General features: G+C 47.5%; 1 protein-coding gene across 3 annotated transcripts in view; it reads left to right on the plus strand.

The window, feature by feature from the left end:
- The first annotated feature begins 5,414 nt into the window (after positions 1–5,414).
- Positions 5,415–20,367, plus strand: part of LOC149335587 (calcium-activated chloride channel regulator 3A-1-like) — a 58,752-nt gene continuing 43,799 nt past the window's right edge. For 2 of the 3 annotated variants that reach the window (XM_089552183.1, XM_089552181.1), the window contains exons 1-7: positions 5,415–5,596; positions 10,440–10,737; positions 13,365–13,471; positions 14,701–14,874; positions 15,739–15,866; positions 19,202–19,316; positions 19,779–20,006. In XM_089552183.1, the coding sequence (XP_089408309.1) occupies positions 5,441–5,596; positions 10,440–10,737; positions 13,365–13,471; positions 14,701–14,874; positions 15,739–15,866; positions 19,202–19,316; positions 19,779–20,006 (1,206 nt within the window). In that variant the 5' untranslated portion in view covers positions 5,415–5,440. The remainder of the gene's footprint in view (positions 5,597–10,439; positions 10,738–13,364; positions 13,472–14,700; positions 14,875–15,738; positions 15,867–19,201; positions 19,317–19,778; positions 20,007–20,367) is intronic. The other variant, XM_089552182.1, reaches the window with a different exon arrangement.

The following is a 20,367-nucleotide window of genomic DNA, read 5'->3' on the forward strand; positions in this document are numbered from 1 at the left end:
GCAGGATACCTTCAAATAGGAGTCAGGATACGTTCAAATAGGAGTCAGCAGATGGTCATCGCCGCCGCGGTGTCTCAGTGGTTATGGTGCTCGGCTGCTGACCCGAAAGACGCGGGTTCGATCCCGTCCGCGGCGGTTGAATTTCTTTGGTGGAGAAATTCTAGAGGCCCGTGTACTGTGCGATGTCAGTGCACGTTAAAGAACCCCAGGTGGTCGAAATTTCCGGAGCCCTTCAATGCGGCGTCTCTCATAGCCTTAGTTGCTTTGGGACGTTAAACCCCATAAACCAACCAACCAGCAGATGGTCATCAACCATATCGGAATTTGTGATGGTAAACAGCTCGTTTTACTGTCCATAGGTGTTGTACCGCTTAATTAACTTTCAAATTCCGTGCCAGACAGACCACCAGATATCAGTACATGGGCATTATGGGCAAATTTCACGACAGGTATGAACAAAATACTTAGTTCAAGGCCTTCAGTTTGGTGCTTTTAAAAAAGAAAGTCATGGTTAGATTCATTCAAAGAAAAATAAGTTGCGAAAATGGCAAATGGAAAGGTAGGGTTTTTCGAACTGTTTTTTTTTTATGCGGTCGTGTATCGTGTTCCTTATACTTTGTGTTTATTAGCACTACCGTGGTACATTAAATTTTTTAGGATTGTTGCACTAGGTAGGTTTCATTAGCGGTCGCATAAATGACTTTTTCATATTGGGCGAGCAACACCACTCACTGCTGTAAATCAACGGTCATGGAATCCTGCACTAGCAAACCGTATTCTGCATTCTCAGTCAACAGCAACCGCCCAGCAAGCATTGACATGTGTAAATAAATTGGTAAATTGGTTTTTTAGGAAAGGAAATGGAGCAGTGTCTGTCTCAAATATCTCGGCGGACGCCTGAACCGCGCCGTAAGGGGTGGGAGGAAGGTGGGAGTGAAAGAAGAAAGAGAGAAAGAGGTGTCATATAGTGGAGGTCCCCGGAATAATTTGGACCACTTGGGGATCTTTAACGTGCACTGACATCGCACACCTCACGAGCGCCTCTTGCGTTTCGCCTCCATCCAAACGCTGCCGCCGCGGTCGGGTTCGAACCCGGGTACGCAGGTCTCGATTAAAGGGACCAACTACTGATCAAAACGTGTCGTGAGATTATGGAGCAAATGCCTCGTGCTGTAAAAATTGAGCACTGCAGTATGATAGAAACAAGGATTTATAATTTTTTTGGCGTTGAAAAATCGCATAAAAATCCATCTTGCGGTGAAACCCGGAGTTATCAGTGTAGCCCACAACTTGACCACAAAACGCGCTGTGCAAAAGAAATACAGTGAGGAGAAAAAAATTCAGGGAGGCGCATTGTTGACCTAGAGTGCTGTGAGGAGGAAGCTTTCGGCGCGGTGGTGCTCCTGTCACTGATATGTGGTTAAGATGTTAAGCTTCGCATCTGAGTGAAACGCGGCAGCGTCTTGCAACGCTGCCAGGGAGTCCACAGAACGCCATCGCCCGTTCGGCTCTACGCCTTGCTCGTCGGTAAATTGGTTTTTGAGGAAAGGAAATGTATCCGTCTCGCATACCTCGGTGGACACCTGAACATCGGCGTAAGGGAAGGGAGGAAGATGGGAGTGAACGAAGAGACTGTATTCACTAGACGCGCCTTTGTTCATTCCGAACCATCGAGCTGGCATAGCGGAGTGGTTAGCGTGCTCGTCTCGCATTCCGGAGACCGCGAACCCCGGTCTTCGGAGTGCGAGACGAGCATTCTATCCACTCTGCCATGCCAGCTCGATGGTTTGGAATAAACAAAGGCGCGTCTATAATAGTGAATACGGTGTCTTCGCTCACTCCAATCCTGCTCCCTTCCTTTTCGGCAAGGTCTAGGTGTCCACCGAGAAATGAAAGACAGATACATTTCCTTTCCTCAAAAACCAATTTACCGACAAGCGAGGCGTAGAACCGAATGGGCGATGGCATTCTACGGACTCCCTGGCAGCGTTGCAAGACGCTGTCGCGTTCCGCTCTTAGAGGCGAAGCTTAACATCTTAACCACACATCAGTGACCGCACTTTAGGTAAAAAAAGTGCACCCCCCTGAATTTCGGCGGGTTTCCACCGAGATATGTGAGACAGTTACCGCGTAATTTCCTTTCCTCAAATACAATTTTCATTTTCTTCATTACGGGCCATCTTTGTCTGTCTTCTTTCACTCCCACTTCCTTCCTTCCTCTACGGTGCGGTTCAGGTGTCCACCGAGATGACAGAGAATTACTGCGCCATTTCCTTTCCTCAAAAAGCGTTGCGTTCAAACGGCAAGGCATCGCGCCGAACAGGTGGTGGCGTTCCGTGGACTCCCTGGCAGTGCTACAACACGCTGTCGCGTTCCACTCCTAAAGGCGAAGCTTAACCGTCATTAATTAGCAGTTAATTAGTATTCAGGAACTAATCAGTAATTAATCATTAATTAGTGATTTGTCGTCACTTAGTAATTAGTACTCAATTACATGTGACGCCACCAGTGCCACAGAAACAGGCAAAGTGGTGCGGAAAACGCTTTCGCCTCTACGCACTTTAGACAGTCAAAGTGCCCCCTGAATTTTTGATTTGTTTATTTTACTTGGAGCGTTACTATACCATCCCTTTAATTGGTTTCATGGTTACTAGCCAAAGTACAATTGGCCCCGTTTGAAATTCGCGCACTGTGACTTCACGACCATTTAGACCAATTGAAAAGCGTGACATTTCTGTCGACAACTGCTGCTTTCAACGATGAGGCATTAAAGGCTTTCGCCTTAAAAATTATTCTACCAGCCGCGGTGGCTTAGTGGTTAAGGCGCTCGTCTACCGAGCCGGAGCAAACGGATCCGAACGCGACGCTGCGGCCGCGTTTCGATGGAGGCGGAACGCATGAGGCGCCCGTGTGCTGTGCAGTGTCAGTTTGGTTTTATTGGTTTTATGGGGTTTAACGTCCCAAAGCGACTAAGGCTATGAGAGACGCCGTAGTGGAGGGCTCCGGAAATTTCGACCACCTGGGGTTATTTAACGTGCACTGACATCGCACAGTACACGGGCCTCTAGAATTTCTCCTCCAAGGTAAAGATACCCAGATGGTCGATGGATGGAAAAACTTTATTGTCGTAAGAGAGCATGTGTGGACGATTCCGTGTTAGATGGCCATCAACCCATGGCTGATGGCGACCTGGGTGGCCCACTCCACGGCCCTGGTCTGGACGACTGGGTCTGAGCTGGCCAACACGGCCTCCCACTGCTCGAGGGAAGGATCACGCATAACGTCCGCCGGTGGTGGTGCTATGCTGCAGCTCCATAATATGTGGTCATAGGTTGCCAATTCCTGACACCATTTGCACTCCGGCTGAATGTCCGGGTAGATTTTGCTCAACACGTATGGGTTGAAGAAACATCTAGTCTGCAATCGTCGCCAGACGCATTCCCGCGCCTTCACCAATTGCTTGTCCGGGGGTGGGTAAATCCTCCGCTCAAGTCGGAAATGGTTAGTAATGTCATGAAAGGATACCAGCCCATCTCTCGTGGACCTTCCCGGGACGTCCGGCTCACCTACTCGGCTGACGAAACCTCGAGCATTCATGTGAGCCGTCTCGTTCCCAGGGTTCCCAGAGTGTGCAGGTACCCAGACAATTTCTGCCTCCGTAGTCCCTCGCCCCATGGCCCGATTCAGCAATCGCGCCGCTGTGACAGATATTCTGCCCCTCGCCAAATTTCCGATGGCTGTTTTTGAGTCGCTGAAGATCAGGTCAGCATTACTACTAGTTATAGCTAGTGCTATCGCCGCTTCCTCTGCAGTTTCTGGGGAGCGGGTTTTGACTGATCCAGAGGCGATCAAGCGTCCCCGCCCGTCCACCACCGCAATTGGAAATGCATCCTTGTCCTTATACTCGGCGACATCTACATAGACTGCCCCGTTGTACTTCCCGTACTTAGCTTGTAAAGCTTTGGCTCTTGCCTTCCTGCGGTCCTCGTGATGTATTGGATGCATGTTCTTGGGCAGAGGTTTTACGTACAAGCCCTTGTGCATTTCCCGCCTCATCTGAATTTTCGTGTCACCGGCTGGAACGTCAACTCCAATGCCGATCCTTTCCAATATGTCCCTTCCTGCTTTTGTTTTTGAAAGCCTACCGAGCTGCATCACCAAGTGCGCCTCCCGTAGTTCATCTAGGGTGTTGTGCACCCCTAATCCCAGCAGCCTTTCGGTAGACGCATTGTGAGGCAACCCAAGGGCCGCTTTATGCGCCTGCCTAATCATAGCCTCCATATTTCCTTTTTCCGCCGCGTCCAACTTCAAATAAGGCGTCGCATACACTATTTGAGGCATACCAGAAGAACCTTAGCAAGTAGGAGGGACTGGGATATCTGTCACAGTGGTGGTGGGGGTGGAAAACATTTATTTACACATGCACTACTGGTGGTATTGCATGAGCTGACCCAGAAGGGGCCAGCCCTTACAAGTACTAGGTGGAGGCCCCTAGTTCGGGACCCCAGTGGCGTCGGCCGCCGCCCGAGCTCAGCGTCGTCGCTTCGGCGGACGCGGTTGTTGCGACCAAGACCTACTGAACAACAGACCTGCACATACGGCGGGGTCCTATGGAGCAGAGTGCGCCAACATTCGTTAGCTTTTTGGCTGTTGAGGGCGCTCGGTTTACCTGTTCGCCTGCTATGATCATCATCATCGTTTGCCATTTTGTGCACGCTATTTATATAGTGAACTAGAATACTCTAGTTCACTATAGCTATTTAATACAATTGTTTTGTTTTTCTCTGCTACCTTAACACCAGCAATGAAAATAGCTATAATAACGACTTCTTTTGCTCTCGAAGAGTATAAAAAACGTCTTCCTTTTTGTCCCCTTTCTTTTCGTCAGTACCACCGTGCTTAGCATAGATAAATTGATGATAATAATTACGTGGACAAACGACAAAACTGCCCTCTTTGAAACAAAATGATGGAGGAGGCCATATTCTCAATAGGTATATATTAGCGCCACGCCGCACGTAATGTTTCTGTCCTAGCGGCAAAAGGCATGAACTAGAACATGCGCGCTGAAGGGCCATTTGTGCAGGTCTGTAGTTCAGTAGGTCTTGGTTGCGACGCGCGTCTGTTCTTTCTGTCTTTCCTCTCACATCTTTCAACTCTCCTCCGCTCGTGGCAGCGATTGGCTCAGCTCGAGCCAATGGGCAGGCCCGTGCACTTTCCTTTTCATCCTTCTTTCAGCCGCAACAACAAGAACCTGAGCCAAAAAGAACGCCTCCTTGTACCTATATGTAGAGCAAAATCCTGACTCCAGGCGTTCTTTCTCCATTCTTACAACAGTGCTACTCAGTTCCAAGTTCCAACGGGACTGCTGCAGTTGATCCATCCACATTTAGGCATTTGATTCCTATATGCTTCCCAGGCCCACCGAAGGGACGTCAAGATGTGCGGGGTGCCTGGCTTCGCAGCCGCTCTGCTGCTTTTGGCAAGCACTGCGGCGTCTGTCGACATCGACACCTCGGATGGAGGCTACAAAGAACTGTGGGTATCCATCAGCGACCGCGTTCCTCCGGACGAGTCCATCATTGACAACATCAAGGTAAGCAGTTCCTCCGTTTCTACTGGCACGTCATCCCTTCGTTGCCAAGCTTTGTATTTTCCCGCGAAGTGTCTTTTACGGCGCATCGTTTTTGCCAGAAGGCTGTATTTGATTGGTTTATTGGGGTTTAACGTCCCGAAGCAACTCAGGCTATGAGGGACGCCGTAGTGAAGGGCTCCGGAAATTTCGACCGGAGCTCTTCACTACGGCGTCCCTCATAGCCTGAGTTGCTTCGGGACGTATTTGAGCGATCAGAATACGTGGCAGGACATCTAGAAGGTAGAACGAAACGCAGAATGCATTTTTCAGAGAAGCGTCCAACGACGCTTCCCGTGTGCAAGCTCTAGCAAGCTTTATTTTAGTCTGTAAGCGCTATGTTATTCGAGTGAATTTCTTATGTGACGCCGACGCCGGACTTTCTGCAGAACGCGAGCGTTCGCGTTATCCCATTGGCTAAAAAGTAAAAAAGAAAAACAATACAATTAAAAAACACTGTCCGTGTGTGCGAAGGGGTATGCAAAGAGGACCCAAGGACGCCGAAGGGACCCCTTCCCAGGCAGAACAGTCCGTCGGCCCAATATTGGGAATGGATGGTTTCACTACCAGCCGCGGTGGCTTAGTGGTTAGATAGAGCGTTCTTCTACCGAGCCGGAGTACCCGGGTGCGAACCTGACCACGGCAGCCGCGTTTCGATGGGGGCGGAACGCAAAAGGCACCCGTGTGCTGTGCGATGTCGGTGCACGTTAATTGTCCCCAGGTGGTCGAAATTATTCCGGAGCCCTCCACCGCGGTACCTCTTTCTCTCCTTCCTCTTTCACTTCCACCTTCCTACCTTCCCTACGCGAATCACGCTCAGAGCGAGACAGAAACGCGGCTTCAAACGCTGAAAAAAAAAAGAAAATGGTTTGGTTTGGTTTGGTTTATTGGGGTTTAACGTCCCAAAGCGACTCAGGCTGTGAGGGACGCCTTAGTGAAGGGCTCCGGAAATTTGGACCACCTGGGGTTCTTTAACGTGCACTGACATCGCACAGTACACGGGCCTCATGAATTTCGCCTCCATCGAAATTGGGCCGCCGGAGGCGAAATTCAAGAGGCCCGTGTACTATGCGATGTCATTGCACGTTAAAGAACCCCAGGTGGTCCAAATTTCCGGAGCCCTTCACTACGGCGTCCCTCATAGCCTGAGTCGCTTTGGGACGCCCAATAAACCAAACCAAACCATTTTCTTTTCAGCGTTTGATGCCAGGTATCTGTCTCGCTCTGACCGTGATTCACGTAGGGAAGGTAGGACGATGATGTCAAGGAAGCTATAGTGCGAAAGCCTTGCCTTCCGGCAGCCCTGAAGCCTTCACAAAGTACTGCGGTTGCTACTATTGCTCCTGCTCAAAGGTTTCACACGCCCATTCTTATTCAAGAGAACCGCTCAAAAGGTATTCAGATAAGTCCTATATGGAGATAAGCATGTTGAAGGCTGCCCCGTGATTGCGCCGCCCGTGGCCTCGCAGTAACGACGAAACTTATCCCGGCCGTTGAGCCGCGCTGGGAATAATGCCACCCGACGGTGGGCGTTCTCGACAGAATTGCAGCGAGCTGACGTCTTATGCGTGGAGGCGTCAACAAAATGAGCGGCAGCATGCAAGTTTGTAGTCGCAGAAAAGAAGTTACTTGAGAAAGCACCGCGACAAAATCTTTCCGTGCGCCATTGGATGATCACTGCTGTTAGAGGGACACTGATCACAAACTGAAGTTGGCCTGTATCGATAGAGAGCTACGTTCTAATCGCAATTTCAAACGTGTTTTGTTGCGCAAGCAACACACGCTAGGTGTAGGCGATTTCACGGAGCCCCAGAGAGCCCCAACTGCGCATGCGCGAGGAGCGAGTGTGGCACATTTAGTGCGTAATTTCCTTTCCTCAAATAGAATTTTCATTTTCTTCATTACGGCCCCTCTTTCTTCTTTCACTCCCACTTACGCCCTTCCTGTGAGGTGCGGTTGAGGTGTCCACCGTGATGACAGAGAATTACTGCGCCATTTCCTTTCCTCAAAAAGCGTTGTGTTCAAAGGGCAAGGCATCGCGCCGGACGGATGGTGGCGTTCCGTGGACTCCCTGGCAGCGCTGCGACACGCTGCCGCGCTCCTCCTAAAGGCGAAGCTTAAGCGTCATTAATTAGCAGTTAATTAGTATTTGGTCATTAAAAAGTCATTGTTAATTAATTAGTAATTTGTCATGCTTAGCAATTAGTCATTAACTATCTGTGAGGTCATTCAGCGGTGACGTCACCAGTGCCACAACGGCAGTCAAAGTGGTGCGGAAAACGCTTTCGCCTCTACGCACTTTAGACAAAGTGCCCCCTGAGATGCCGCCGCCGCTGCGATTGCCGCGTTGTTGCTTCCGCAATTGTACTCGTGATGAACATTGATCAAACCACAGCCAATTTTTTACGATAAAGTAGATGGTTGGGCTCGGGAATATATAAATTTCACATCTTATTTGGTAACTATAAACGCAGTCGGTTCCAATATAACTTCTGTGCCGCCAGTCATGCCACCGGAACCAATTTTGGGACATCTGCTTTTAAGGCGAAAGCCTTAAAGGCCTCATCGTTGTCAACAGAAGGTTGTCGACAGAAGGTTGTCAGCAGAGGTATCACGCTTTTTCTAGTCAGACCAAAAAAAAAGTTGTGCACAATGGGATTCGAACCACCATGCTTCCAATCCGCAGCCGAGCGTGCTAATGGCTACGCTACTTCCTGCCAACGCATATGTAGTTCTCCTTGTCTAGGACGCTGGAGAGTGTTTGCAGAAAGGCGTCGTATCAGACGGATGCCTCCCAAACGCCCTCCGGTGTCTCCGGCATTTAAGATTCACAAACAATTGTGTACTTAATTAACATCTTAACCACACATCAGTCACACAAGCAGCAACACCGCACAAAAGGCTTTCGCCTCACCGCACTTTAGGTCAACAAAGCGCCCCCCTGAATTTTTTCATGTGAATATTAATAGCATATCAGAATTGGTTACTTCCTCCATGCGATTGTTCATCGATAGTAATAAAGTGTAAAGGGGCACATTTTGAAAATAGCTTCGGAATTTAGGTATTTATTCGTGTTCCTTACTTCAAAACTGCGTTGGCATCCACATGTTGGTATATTTCTGGGAAGGTTTGCAAAACGTTGAGTTTTTTCCTCAAGATTCAATGCATTTACTACATAAATTTTTTTATTAGCTATGGGGTATAGTATGCTGGTACTAAATTAGAACTGCCATCAAATGTTCAAAAACTAATTGGAAAAGGTTCAGAATCTGGAGACCCGCTATTCCTCTGGAAACAATTTCAAGCAAATATATGACTAACGTGAAAAAGATGTTACTATGACAGCCTCTTGAAATGAGGTGAAGAAAGCTAGGGCTTAAATCTTTTCACATGGCATTCATTACAACAGGGATGGCATTACAATAGAAAAGTACATGTTTCGCTCACCTTTTAGGTCAAAAGAGCATTGACCATGACCATCAGGTATGAGAATTCAGGACTAAAGTAAATTGTTGAAATCATTTTTACTACACAATGTTTGAGAGTGGGATGCTCAGTCTTCATTATCTCTTGATGACACGTGGAGTTGTGGGAAAACTGATGGTTGGTTTGGTTTATTGGGGTTTAACGTCCCAAAGCAACTCAGGCAATGAGAGACGCCGTAGTGAAGGGCTCCGCAAATTTCGACCACCTGTGGTTCTTTAACGTGCACTGACATCTGAAAATTATTTTTAATGCTGTACCATTTAGGCTGTCGTCACTCAGTTTGCTGTTTCCCCGAAACAAAATTCCCTCGTTGGTCAGTTCTGTGCGGCCATCAGGGTCATGTGACCACACTTGACCAACCACAGCGAAACACGAAATTTGAAATTCCCCACAAACCTAGCCTGACTGGTCGAAAGAGGCCACGTGACATTGTGGCGTCATCACAACGGGCCCACCGCAGAAGGTGACAACCTGCTCACCGAACTGTGGGTAAACTGCCCACCGTTGCCAAATTCAGTGCATTTACCAACTGCCCACCGTGGCATATGAAGACTCCCCGCGATCTGTGAATGTGACGCTTAGGGTCGTGACGTCATCAACATCGCCAGAGTGGAAAACGTAGGGACCTCCAAAATTTGGAAGTTGGCCCACTCCACATAGTTCCTAAGGATCCAGGCCAAACCATGAAAATGATTTAAGGTAGATTAGTGGGTCATATTAGTATAATCCCATATGATAATCCAATGGAAGGCACTAGAACATCCTAAAAGGTGAAGATAGAGAGAGAGAAATTAATTTAATGAAATGAAAGGCGGAGCGGTAGAAGGCGATAATGGCTCGTGCGTACCATATAAGGGCAATGGAACTGGCTCTAACCGTAGTTTCGGCGGGAAAATCACAAACAGAACATTAGCCACTCGTTGTATACACCATATTCTTCTTTACGAATGCGGTTGAGAAGGCCTCTAAGTTTGTTTGTTTTTTCAGCTACGAAGATAGACTAATTTATAATAGGTGTTAATAAGTGGTTGTTAAAGATAACTGCTGCCTTGTTCGCAAGGTATATAAACTTGGGTTCGTCTTAAGAATGCATGCTGAGAAAATAGGCATTAGTAGTCAGGCCACCGGGGAATAACGAGAGGTAGATGAAAAAAAAAGAGCAAAGAAAAAATAAAGGAAGTTGAATGGAAATGTGCATACCACTGGCTGTAAACCTAAAGGCAGTACTACGAAAATACCTGCGTATCAACCGCAGACAAATTTGGTTTTTATTTCTCACGACGCAGTCTATATGGATCGTGACCCCAATTACAATGTGCAGGCACTGTTCCGGTCCTCGTCCGAGTTCCTCCACAAGGCCACCAATGGACGCGTGTACTTCAAGCAGGTCACCATCGAGGTTCCCAAGACGTGGCCCAAGAGAAGCAGCGCCCGAGCGCTGTCGTCAAACAACTTCGACAAGAGCGACGTTCGAATTGAGCTGCCCACGAAGCAGTACGGAGATCAGCCGTTCACCCACCAAGTGAAGCCGTGCGGCCAGCCGGGAGACTTCATCCAGCTCACTCCCGGATTCCTGGCCATACTTGAGAACTCCACGGCTACGCGGTCGCTTAACCCAGGTATCTGAAGTAGTTTCCTGCACCGTGTTTTCGCTTTTAGTTCTTTTGCGGCGATAGCCATTATTGGTTAGGAAGTGGAAGTACGTGTGTTCACGTGAGCATTTCTGGGACATGGGAAGGAGAGGCTTGCTGAAGGAAAGGTAAAAAAATTCGCTGTGGCTTAGCTTGGTTAAGCCCGGTAATTGCGAAAGCAATATCCGTACCTACGCCATGGTACAGCTGGTAGTGTAGCTGGTGGTGGTGCTTGTGGTTAGACTTGTGGTGATGCATCGGTTATACAATCCAATCCCATCCAATCCAATCCATTCTATTCAAATCCAATCCAATGCAATTCAATCCACTCCACTCCTATCCAATCCAATCCAATGCAATCGAATTCAATCCAATCTAATCTAATCTAATCTAATCTAATTCAATTCAATCCAGTCCAGTCCAATCCAGTCCAGTCCAGTCCAATCCATTCCATTCCATTCAAATACAATCCAATGCAATCCAATCCACTCCTATTCAATCCAATCCAATGCAATGCAATCGAATCCAATCCATTGTAATATACTCTAATCTAATGTAATGTAATCTAATCTAATCCAATCCAGTCCAGTCCAATCCAGTTCAATCCAACTAATGTAATACAATGTAATCCAATCTAATCCAACTAATGCAATCAAGGTCAAATGAAGGTCAATGGTGCTCACCGCCGCGGCACGATGGTGGTCACCCTGGAAAGTGCAAGTAGTATTGCTTTCGCAATAACGTGCTGCTGCAATGGTAAGGTCCAGGGGGACAGAGAGCCTGAGAAGGAATAAATTGAATTGGCTAGACTAGGCAAAGGCCTATAGTTAAACAATCGGTGTGAACAGGCGGCTGCGGCTGCTTCGCGCTCACACTTCCTACGCACTTGCTCCAGCGCGGTACTCCTAGCACGAACCTCGTCCAAGACTGCTGTTCCGGAAGTTGACGGTTCGCATTCTCCGCGTTCTCAACGGCGCCGTTCTCGCTACTGCGGGAGCGCCCGCCGTTCCTACGCCGTCCGTCGTTCCTTGGCAGCCGACCGGCTTGTTGTTCGGCGGTGAGGTCAACTGATCTTTGTCGATGGCGGGACTCGCGACCACGAGCACGACGAGCGCCCTGTTAATTTATTTTGCGTTGGCTTTAAGCCCTGCAAACCCCTGCTGATTGGGCTCCCTGTCTCTTTCATTTATATTTTTCTTTTCTTTCCCTTGAGAGGATTAATAAAAGGTTATAAAAATGCCAGCTGCTGCGCCATCCGCGCGCGCTGGTTCTTGGGTTTGTTATTTTGCTTCTACAACTACCCGCAGAAGGAATCTTGCCTGAGATCCCTCATACGAAACATTTAGCTTCCAAGCTGCAGCCGCTCGGGGGGGGGGGGGGGGGGGGGGGGGGCGAGAAACGCAGACTCGATTAGACGGGCTGTCGTGTCCGATGTTTTTCGCGGCTTCGATACGGAACGGAGGGCGCGGCATCGCTGCGTTTGTCTATTCTTTTAATGTCGGCAACAACGCCTCTCTATTTTCTCCAATTACATCTGCCCTACTTTCGCCCATAGACTCCCCTACATTCGTTATCTGATCTTTCTCTCCTGGGCTCTTCGGTCGATGACCTTGGACGGGCTTCATCCACACGACGGCTCGAGGTGGACTCCGTATTAGCATCATAAGCTGCTACGGAGGTGGCGAGGAGGCATTGAGAACGGGTGGGTAGGGTGGCTACATTACCACGAGACTACCGGGACTTCGGGGAGAGGAGGCGTGTAGTTGAACAAATATTTCCGCGACGAAAGCGATGAGTAGTGGAGAATGGCGCGCGCAGTGTGCTTTGTCTCGCTTTGTCGTGTCGGCAGAAAATTTCTGTTTTCATGCTGTTCCCGTCCATTCCCCACTTAGTCGAAATAGCCTGCCAAAAAGTTTTCACAAACTCTCTCACCTCTCTCCACCTAGTATTCCTTTCAAGAGCGCGTCTTTTGCGTGCGCACTGGAACGTCCAGCAGTACACATATCTCCGTGGTCACGTGCGCACTGGAAAGACGTGATTGGTGGGCTCTGCAGCGCGCGCCCCAAAGACGAGCGCTTTTCCAGGCAGAACACCGAAGTTGACCACGGCTATTACTAACGGCCAACTACCAATCTCTAAATGCAAAGAGGCGCCAAACAGCAACAGTTAGTCAGCTATAGGTAATAATTTCTAATAATTTCTAAGAGTGAGTCATATTAACTCTAGTAAGCATAGTCCCATGTTCTCCAATGTGCGCTAACACTGGTATAACGATGTGGGTTTGTACCTAAGAAAGCTCATCTAAAAATCAGTGGTGGGCTTCTTGGGCTTGGAACACGTGGTATATCACGTACAATATGTTACAGTAATTCAGGTACGAGCCAATGTGTGAGCGTATCCGATATGCGGTTGGAACGCAAGAGACAGACACCCGGAACATCTTAATCGTAGACCGCCTCGCGTTCTGGTGACGAATTTAGTCTTAGCTGCAGTAAGCAGCGGTCACGCAGGGGGAGTCTCACTTCGACTGAGGACACGTTGGATAGGCTGTGCACGACGACAGCTTTCGCCTTGCTAAGCTTAAGACTGCGCTTGGACGACTCTCACATTCGCAGCGTACGTGTTCGTGCATGAGTGGGCCCACTACCGGTACGGCGTGTTCGACGAGTACGGCAGCCGCGATGACAGCAAGTACCCCCTCACTTACTGTCACAGGGAAAAGGTGAGACGTAAGGGAAATGGCACTCAAGTCAAACAAAGATGGGAAGGGTTAATAAGGGAGTAATTACTCCCTGACCTCTACCTAAGAGCAGCCCCACGGCTACAAAGGAGAGCTATAGTAGGATACAACTTAAAAAAAAAAAAACAGCAGTTGCTAACCCTGGGCAGCGGTCCGCGGCTTTCTGTATTACTCCGCTGGCTAATAGCTACTGTAAACGAAATCAGCTTTTTAATGTTTGACTGTATCAAACAAACCACGTATCAAAATTCTAAAGCTCACAATTTTTTTCTTGTCATAAGCTTCTTGTTTACGTAACAAGGAACGTTTAAGCAGCGGACTACTTTTTCGTCGCGGAGGAATTCTGTGCTCGGAGGCTGAATGTAGGCGGAGCTGAACGGCATACTTAAGTTGTATCCGACGATATACAGGTATATAGAGCTGCACCAACTGAGCTAACCGGGTCGTCAGGCTTCACTGCTGCCGGCACGCAGTTGTTGAAAAAAAAAAAACTGATTACACATAGATATTGAGAACAAGTAGGAAAACAACTACATTACAAGAAGGTTCTGGAGGACACCGAGGGTTTAAATCGAAATCCCAACGTACCGCGACCAACCCGGTCCCTTAATTTTCCAAAGGCGGCTATAATTGTTAGCACCTAGGGCACCAGACCTCGCCTCTTTTCCGTGGTTACGTGACGTAGGTCATTTTCGTAGGTGGGACGCAGATATCTTGGACACACTTTCATGCTCTCTCTTGTGAAGGAGCGAGTTAATCTGGATAGGTTGGTTGGATATAGTTTTCAGTACTTAGGAGCGCCAGTGACTCCGCATTGCAAACACAACCTGTCGACTTTCGTTAAAGGTGTTCGCTTTTAAAACAAATGTAGACCCGATCTAAACCTTTTCTGGCAAAGGCTTTGACGTTGCCAACATAAGCTGCATGTGGCATGAACGAGTTCGTTTGTTCAAAGTCAGCCGACACATAAAAGTTATTACGTTGCTTAGTTAGTAAACACAATATATCAGCTGTAAGGGTGGAATTGAAATTAATAAATCAGTTTAGTTCTTTCGTTTATCAGGGATTCCTTCTAGCCAACTCAGTAGCAATTGAACTGTACTTAAAGAAGGAGAAAAAATCAGAACATGATTGCTTTTATTTGCATTGCATTCTTGACGTGTCATACGTGTTCATCGATATTTCAACTTGCGTGCGAATTCCCTTGTCAGGTACGGCTGAATGCTTGTTCGAACAGAATCGTCTTCACCGCGAAAAGGGCAAACGGGACGAAGTGCTCGATCGACGAAAAGTGCCGCCTTCTCGACGACTGCGTGGTGACCATCAACCAGCCGAAACACGACCCCGTCGAGTCTTCCATCATGTTCATGCCCTACGTCGCCAATGTAAGAAGTTTTCACTTACTTATTTGTGCATGAAATGCGGCGTCATCCGTTCTGTTTGAAAGGGCTTATAGTTTACAACAGCTGGTTTAGTGTCTGAAGCAAAGCAACGAAGGGGGTGGTGGCTAGGAAGCCTACAGGGCAATCATATTGAAATATAGAGAAGGTGGTATCATGCGCTATGTCTGCCCCGTTTATGGCGTTTTGTCTTGATCTAACTGCAATTTGTGTCATAGAGGAGCTGTATATAGACAGTGAACAGAAATTTCTCCCGAATTCATGATTAGTGATTATTAATTCGATAGCATTAGAAGCCGCATGGGGCCAAAAGATGTCGCCGGTCATAAAATCCGCCCATTGGTTGGAGCGAAGTGACGTCTACAAATTGGAACATTCACATTAGCTGGAGGGAAATGACGTCACCAGATCGAATCACTGCCATTGGCTCGAGGAAAGTGACGTCACCAGACGGGAGCATTCTCACTGGCTGGAGGAAAGAGATGTTACCAGACAAGAATTGACCTCACTTGCGGTAAACGCATCAAGAGCTAATAATGCTAACAAATTGCCAACACTTAATAGAATTAAGTGCCTCTGAAATTTTGGGTTATTGGGGTGCCGGCGTTTCCAAGAACTGCTTCGATTCCTGAGACCGACGGACTTGTGCGACAGATTGTGACTCTGCAGCATGCATGTCCTTACCTGATGTCCTCGCTCCTCACTCCAACCCTCTCTTTCTTTTTCCATCTTACATGCCATCTTTCTTTTTTCTCAGTGCATGTTTGCCAACGAGAATACGCTTCTTATTACCCTGCCAACTTTCTTTTTTGTCTTTCTCTCTAAACTTGTAAACTGATAACGTTATAGGTGAGTCAGTTCTGTGACAACATGGATGGACCACGCCACCACTACCCTTACGCCCCGAACAAGCAGAACGACCTCTGCAAACAACAGTCCACCTGGGATGTTATCAGCAAAAACGAGGACTTCAAAAAGTGAGTGGGGTGGCGCTGGCAGCTGCCGGTCAGAAGTAATATCAGTGCGACTTCTCGCGTATACTGTTAACTGTCAGAATACGAGTAATAATATTCACGACTGCTTCCAAGATTTGTACATTCACAATAGCTATGATGGGTCTGTGAAAGCCTTATTTACTTTTGTTCAGCTGTTGTAGAATATAATAAGGCTACTTATAAAATCTAGAAGCGCGGTGACGTGTACAGAAACTTCAGTACGGATCACCACGCAGTATTTTCTTCGAGTTTCCTTACTCCAATTAATTAAGAACTCATTCACCAAGAATATAGGTTGCTTCTCGGGACAAATTAAGATTTCTCATCAAAAAAGAAATTGAGGCATGTATGAAAGCTTATTTGAACACATGTTTCAGAGTAATAAAAAATTCAACTACATCGAATATAGTTCCAATCCCTATATCGCTCACAAGGATAAAAAAACGGCCTCTTAAATCACGTTAAATTTTACGCACAGCCTTCTTCAGACACCGAGTTAAATGACGTGGCGTCTATTTCAAGAAATTATTTTGTCGAAGAATATCCTTGTATCTCTAGCAATGTGCAAAGTGACGGCTGCGGAATGTTCTTTTTTTGTGTGTGGGACTGACTAGTTTGAGTTTTAAAAACACGCACATGCTGTTTCGTACAAGAAGCAACAACTGTCGAGAAAGACACCACATCCTGAAAACTAAGGTAGAGAAAGACAGGGTTGCATTTAAACTACGGCGGTGACAATCCGCTATGAATCCTTCCCTGACCGAAGAGCCCAGCAAGTGCACGTCGTGTTGAAAATAGGCAAGTATGCTAATCCACGAAACGAAGCTATGAGGTTATTAGAGTTATGAGACGACAGGACTGTTGAATTGTCTCGTAGGGTACAACTAACGAAAACAAAACGTATGAGAATCTATTAATGCCCAGTTTAGTCACCCTGGAGCCCAGCAAAAAAAAAAGTTACGTCCCAGGAATATCCCACGTATATCTGATGTGGACGATCAGATGCTCCAGTGAGGTTTCGAGAAAGGTGCCCGGGACGTCCCACGCAAAGAGTGATATCTGCGTCCTGTTACCTCAGCCTCTGCTGCACTGTCGAGGTCGTAGTTGCGTTGGGCTCATATTGCGAGACGAACGCCGGCCTGAATGGTGATCGCATGAACACCTCATAACGACTGACAGCTCGACAAAATTTTATACTTTCGCTTTGCCATAACAAGCCATACGGGAGTCGAGAAATCGCGGTAGTTGCCGATCGACTGTGCCGGAACAAAGCCCAAGGTGGTCTCATTGGGCTCGCCTACTTGGGATGTACCTGTCTGGGACATCCATAGCATGTTCCTATTAAGTTGGAATCAGTGTCCAGACATTGCGAACTTTTTCAGATATTCCTGGGGCAAGGTATTCGTAATGGAAAGTGACTTACGTAATGAATGTTATGCCTTCACTGCAGTGCTCGTCAGTACCTCTTTGGTTGAAACCAGTGATGTCGAAGCACATATTTAACGCTGCTAATCTCGCCTATGCTATTCACTGCCTGTTTACAGGAGGTATTCCGGGGCCTGAAATGGGAACAGTTGGGGATAAGAGTTAATGGAGAATACCTACGTAATCTGCGATTCGCTGATGACATTGCCGTGCTAAGTCACTCAGGACATGAACTGCAAAGCATGATCAATGAATTAGACAGGCAGAGCAGAGCAGTGGGGCTAAAAATTAACATGCAGAAAACCAAAGTAATATTCAACAGTCTAGCAAGAGAACAGCAATTGGTGGCGAGGTGCTGGAAGTAGTAGGTGAATATATCTTTTTATGGGGCAGGTAGTGACAGCTGATCCGGATCATGAGAGGGAAATAACTAGAAGAATAAGAATGTAAGAATGGGGGGGGGGGGGGGGGGGGGCGCATGTGGCAAGTTCTCTCAGGTCATGAATGGCAGTTTACCAATATCCGTCAAGAGAAAGGTATACAACAGCTGTATTCGTATCTTACCGGTACTCACTTATGGGGCAGAAACGTGGAGGCGAACAAAGAGGGTTCAGCTTAAGTTAAGGACAAAGCAGCGAGCTATGGGAAGAAAAATGATAGGTGTAACATTAAGAGATCGGAAGCGGGTGGAGTGGGTGAGAGAACAAGCGTGGGTTAATGACATCCTAGTCGAAATCAAGAGGAAGAAGTGGGCTTGGGCAGGGCATGTAATGCGAAGGCAAGATAACCACTGGTCTTTAAGCAAGCGTGGCAAGGGGCGGCAGAAAGTTAGGTGGGCGGATGATATTAAGAAATTTGCGGGAATACGGTGACCGCAACTGGCGAAGGACAGGGTTTATTGGAGAGGCATGGGAGAGGCCTTTGCCCTGCAGTGGGCGTAGTCAGGCTGGTGATAATGATGATCTCGCGCCTGAAGGGACACCAGGGACAACTACATTCAATTTTTATTCTTAGTAAAAATCGGTGTTATGGCTCTTTTGCGGCTATTTTGATTTTTGTCCGACAGCAAAAGACGTATTTATTGCTGAAAATATTCCTTTGAAAATGTTCCCGCTGCCTAACTCAACGTTTTGATGTCTGCGCCTAAAAGAACTCTATGAGCTCCGTTTTGAATGAATGTCGATGTAGTCCAGCCCCTTGTGTCAGCACCTAAAAAACTGTATGTGCCGTAGTTTACCTGCGGACACGGCTGGTGATGGTGGCGCCTGTATTTTACTTTTGGACCTTTTGTAGCGTAAAAAAAAAAGCAGTGAAAGCATCTTTTTTGTTATAACGGGATAATATATGAATAAAGGCCACCTTCAATTTGGCCTCAGCGTCCTTTTAAGCTCCTAACTTCGGCAAGAAAGAAGTGGTGGTTTTAGGAATTCCCTCTCACTTCTCTCATGAGAAGCTCGAGAAGGTCTTCACCTGGACGCGCTCCTTGGATGAACACATCGAAACAATCTGAAAGAGACAACTCCATGATCAAGCAGTCAACGATTGTTCCCTAACTATGCTAGCAAGCGACTTATGGGTAAGTAATCTCGAAGTACAGCTTTTGAGATGCGTGATCGCTTTAGGGCTTTTGGAAATTCGACGCTGAAATGAAAGTACACTTGTCATTGACACTCGAGGAAATAAGAAAAAAAAAACGGCTGCACTTCCGAAGAAAGTGCCAACCCAGATGCGGGTTCACTGGCTACGAGAACCTATCAATTAAAGGTGCCTGCCCGAGTTTTGCTGCACGGATTAATCTTTGGAGGTTCAGAAGAATCTTCATAAATGAACAAACGATCGAGCGAGTGAGCGAAGGAAGGAAGGAATGATTGCGTGTTGTTTCCTTACTCCAGCCTCCCAAGACCAGACGTGTCCAAGCGTATCGAGGTGACCTTCGATGAAGCACAGCAGGACGAAGACCTCGTCCAGCGCGTGGTACTGGTGCTGGACGTTTCGGGAAGCATGAGCGTGAGCACAGGCTTTTTTTGTCGGTTCTTTAGTTGACTGTGAAGAGATACACATCGCCCTATAACTATGACACCACGCCTACATATCTTCCTGTTGTCAATCAATGCGCTCAAAAATTCAGCCAAACTTTAGACTGATCCGATGCATTCTTCCTCGTAACTCGCCTTCTGTCTTTTCAACAGATAGAGCTGGAATTTTTTTTCGTGCCAGGCTTTTAATGAACCTTACCAACTAGCCCATCTGTCCATGTCGGAGGCCTGTTTTCAATGGAGGCGAAATTCTCGAGGCCCGTGCACTGTGCGATGTCAGTGCACGTTAAAGAACCCCAGGTGGTCGAAATTTTCGGAGCCCTTCACTACGGCGTCCCTCATAGCCCGAGTCCCTTTGGGACGTTAAACGCTCGTAAACCGTAGATCATTTTTCTCGGCAAATTTCAGATGAATTCGCTCCCGCGTTTTGCAGGTCTACGATCGCATTGTATTTCTACAAGAAGCGGCAAAGCGGTACATCGGGGACATCGAGGACGGCTCCCGGCGACTGGCCATCATTGCGTTCAGTTACACTGCCAGGGTGGTCCATACGCTAATGCCTGTGAACGCTAACACGAGACAGGGATTCCTGGACGCTATAACAAGGCTCCACGTCGACGGAGGCACCTGCATCGGATGTGGCCTGGAGAGTGCACTGAAAGTGAGCCCACTTTCTTTCTCGTTTTTCTTTCAATTAACTTTTTTCTCCCCCAAATAGCATTCTGCAGGCTCTTTGTCCGCTGCATATATGACTACAGTGCGACTCGCGTCTCTGCCTAGAATGATGTGTGCGATGACATGGGTGATATTAGCAAAACTTGAATCTATTTATGTGCATGCAGTGCGCTGAATAGGATGGAAGAACAGGTTTGTTCTTATACGCGATGAGCCCAGCACTGATTGCGCCACCTGTGGTCGTTTTTGCTAAGCAGCGTTGCGCTGCTTCCGCTTGTTAACTGCTCGTTCTTTCAATTCAATGCACTTTATTTTTTCAGGAAACAGGGTACATCCCGGAGAGATTC

The sequence above is a fragment of the Amblyomma mixtum genome, chromosome 7 (assembly GCF_055824585.1).
Source record: "Amblyomma mixtum isolate Tamu chromosome 7, ASM5582458v1, whole genome shotgun sequence".
NCBI lineage: Eukaryota > Metazoa > Arthropoda > Arachnida > Ixodida > Ixodidae > Amblyomma > Amblyomma mixtum.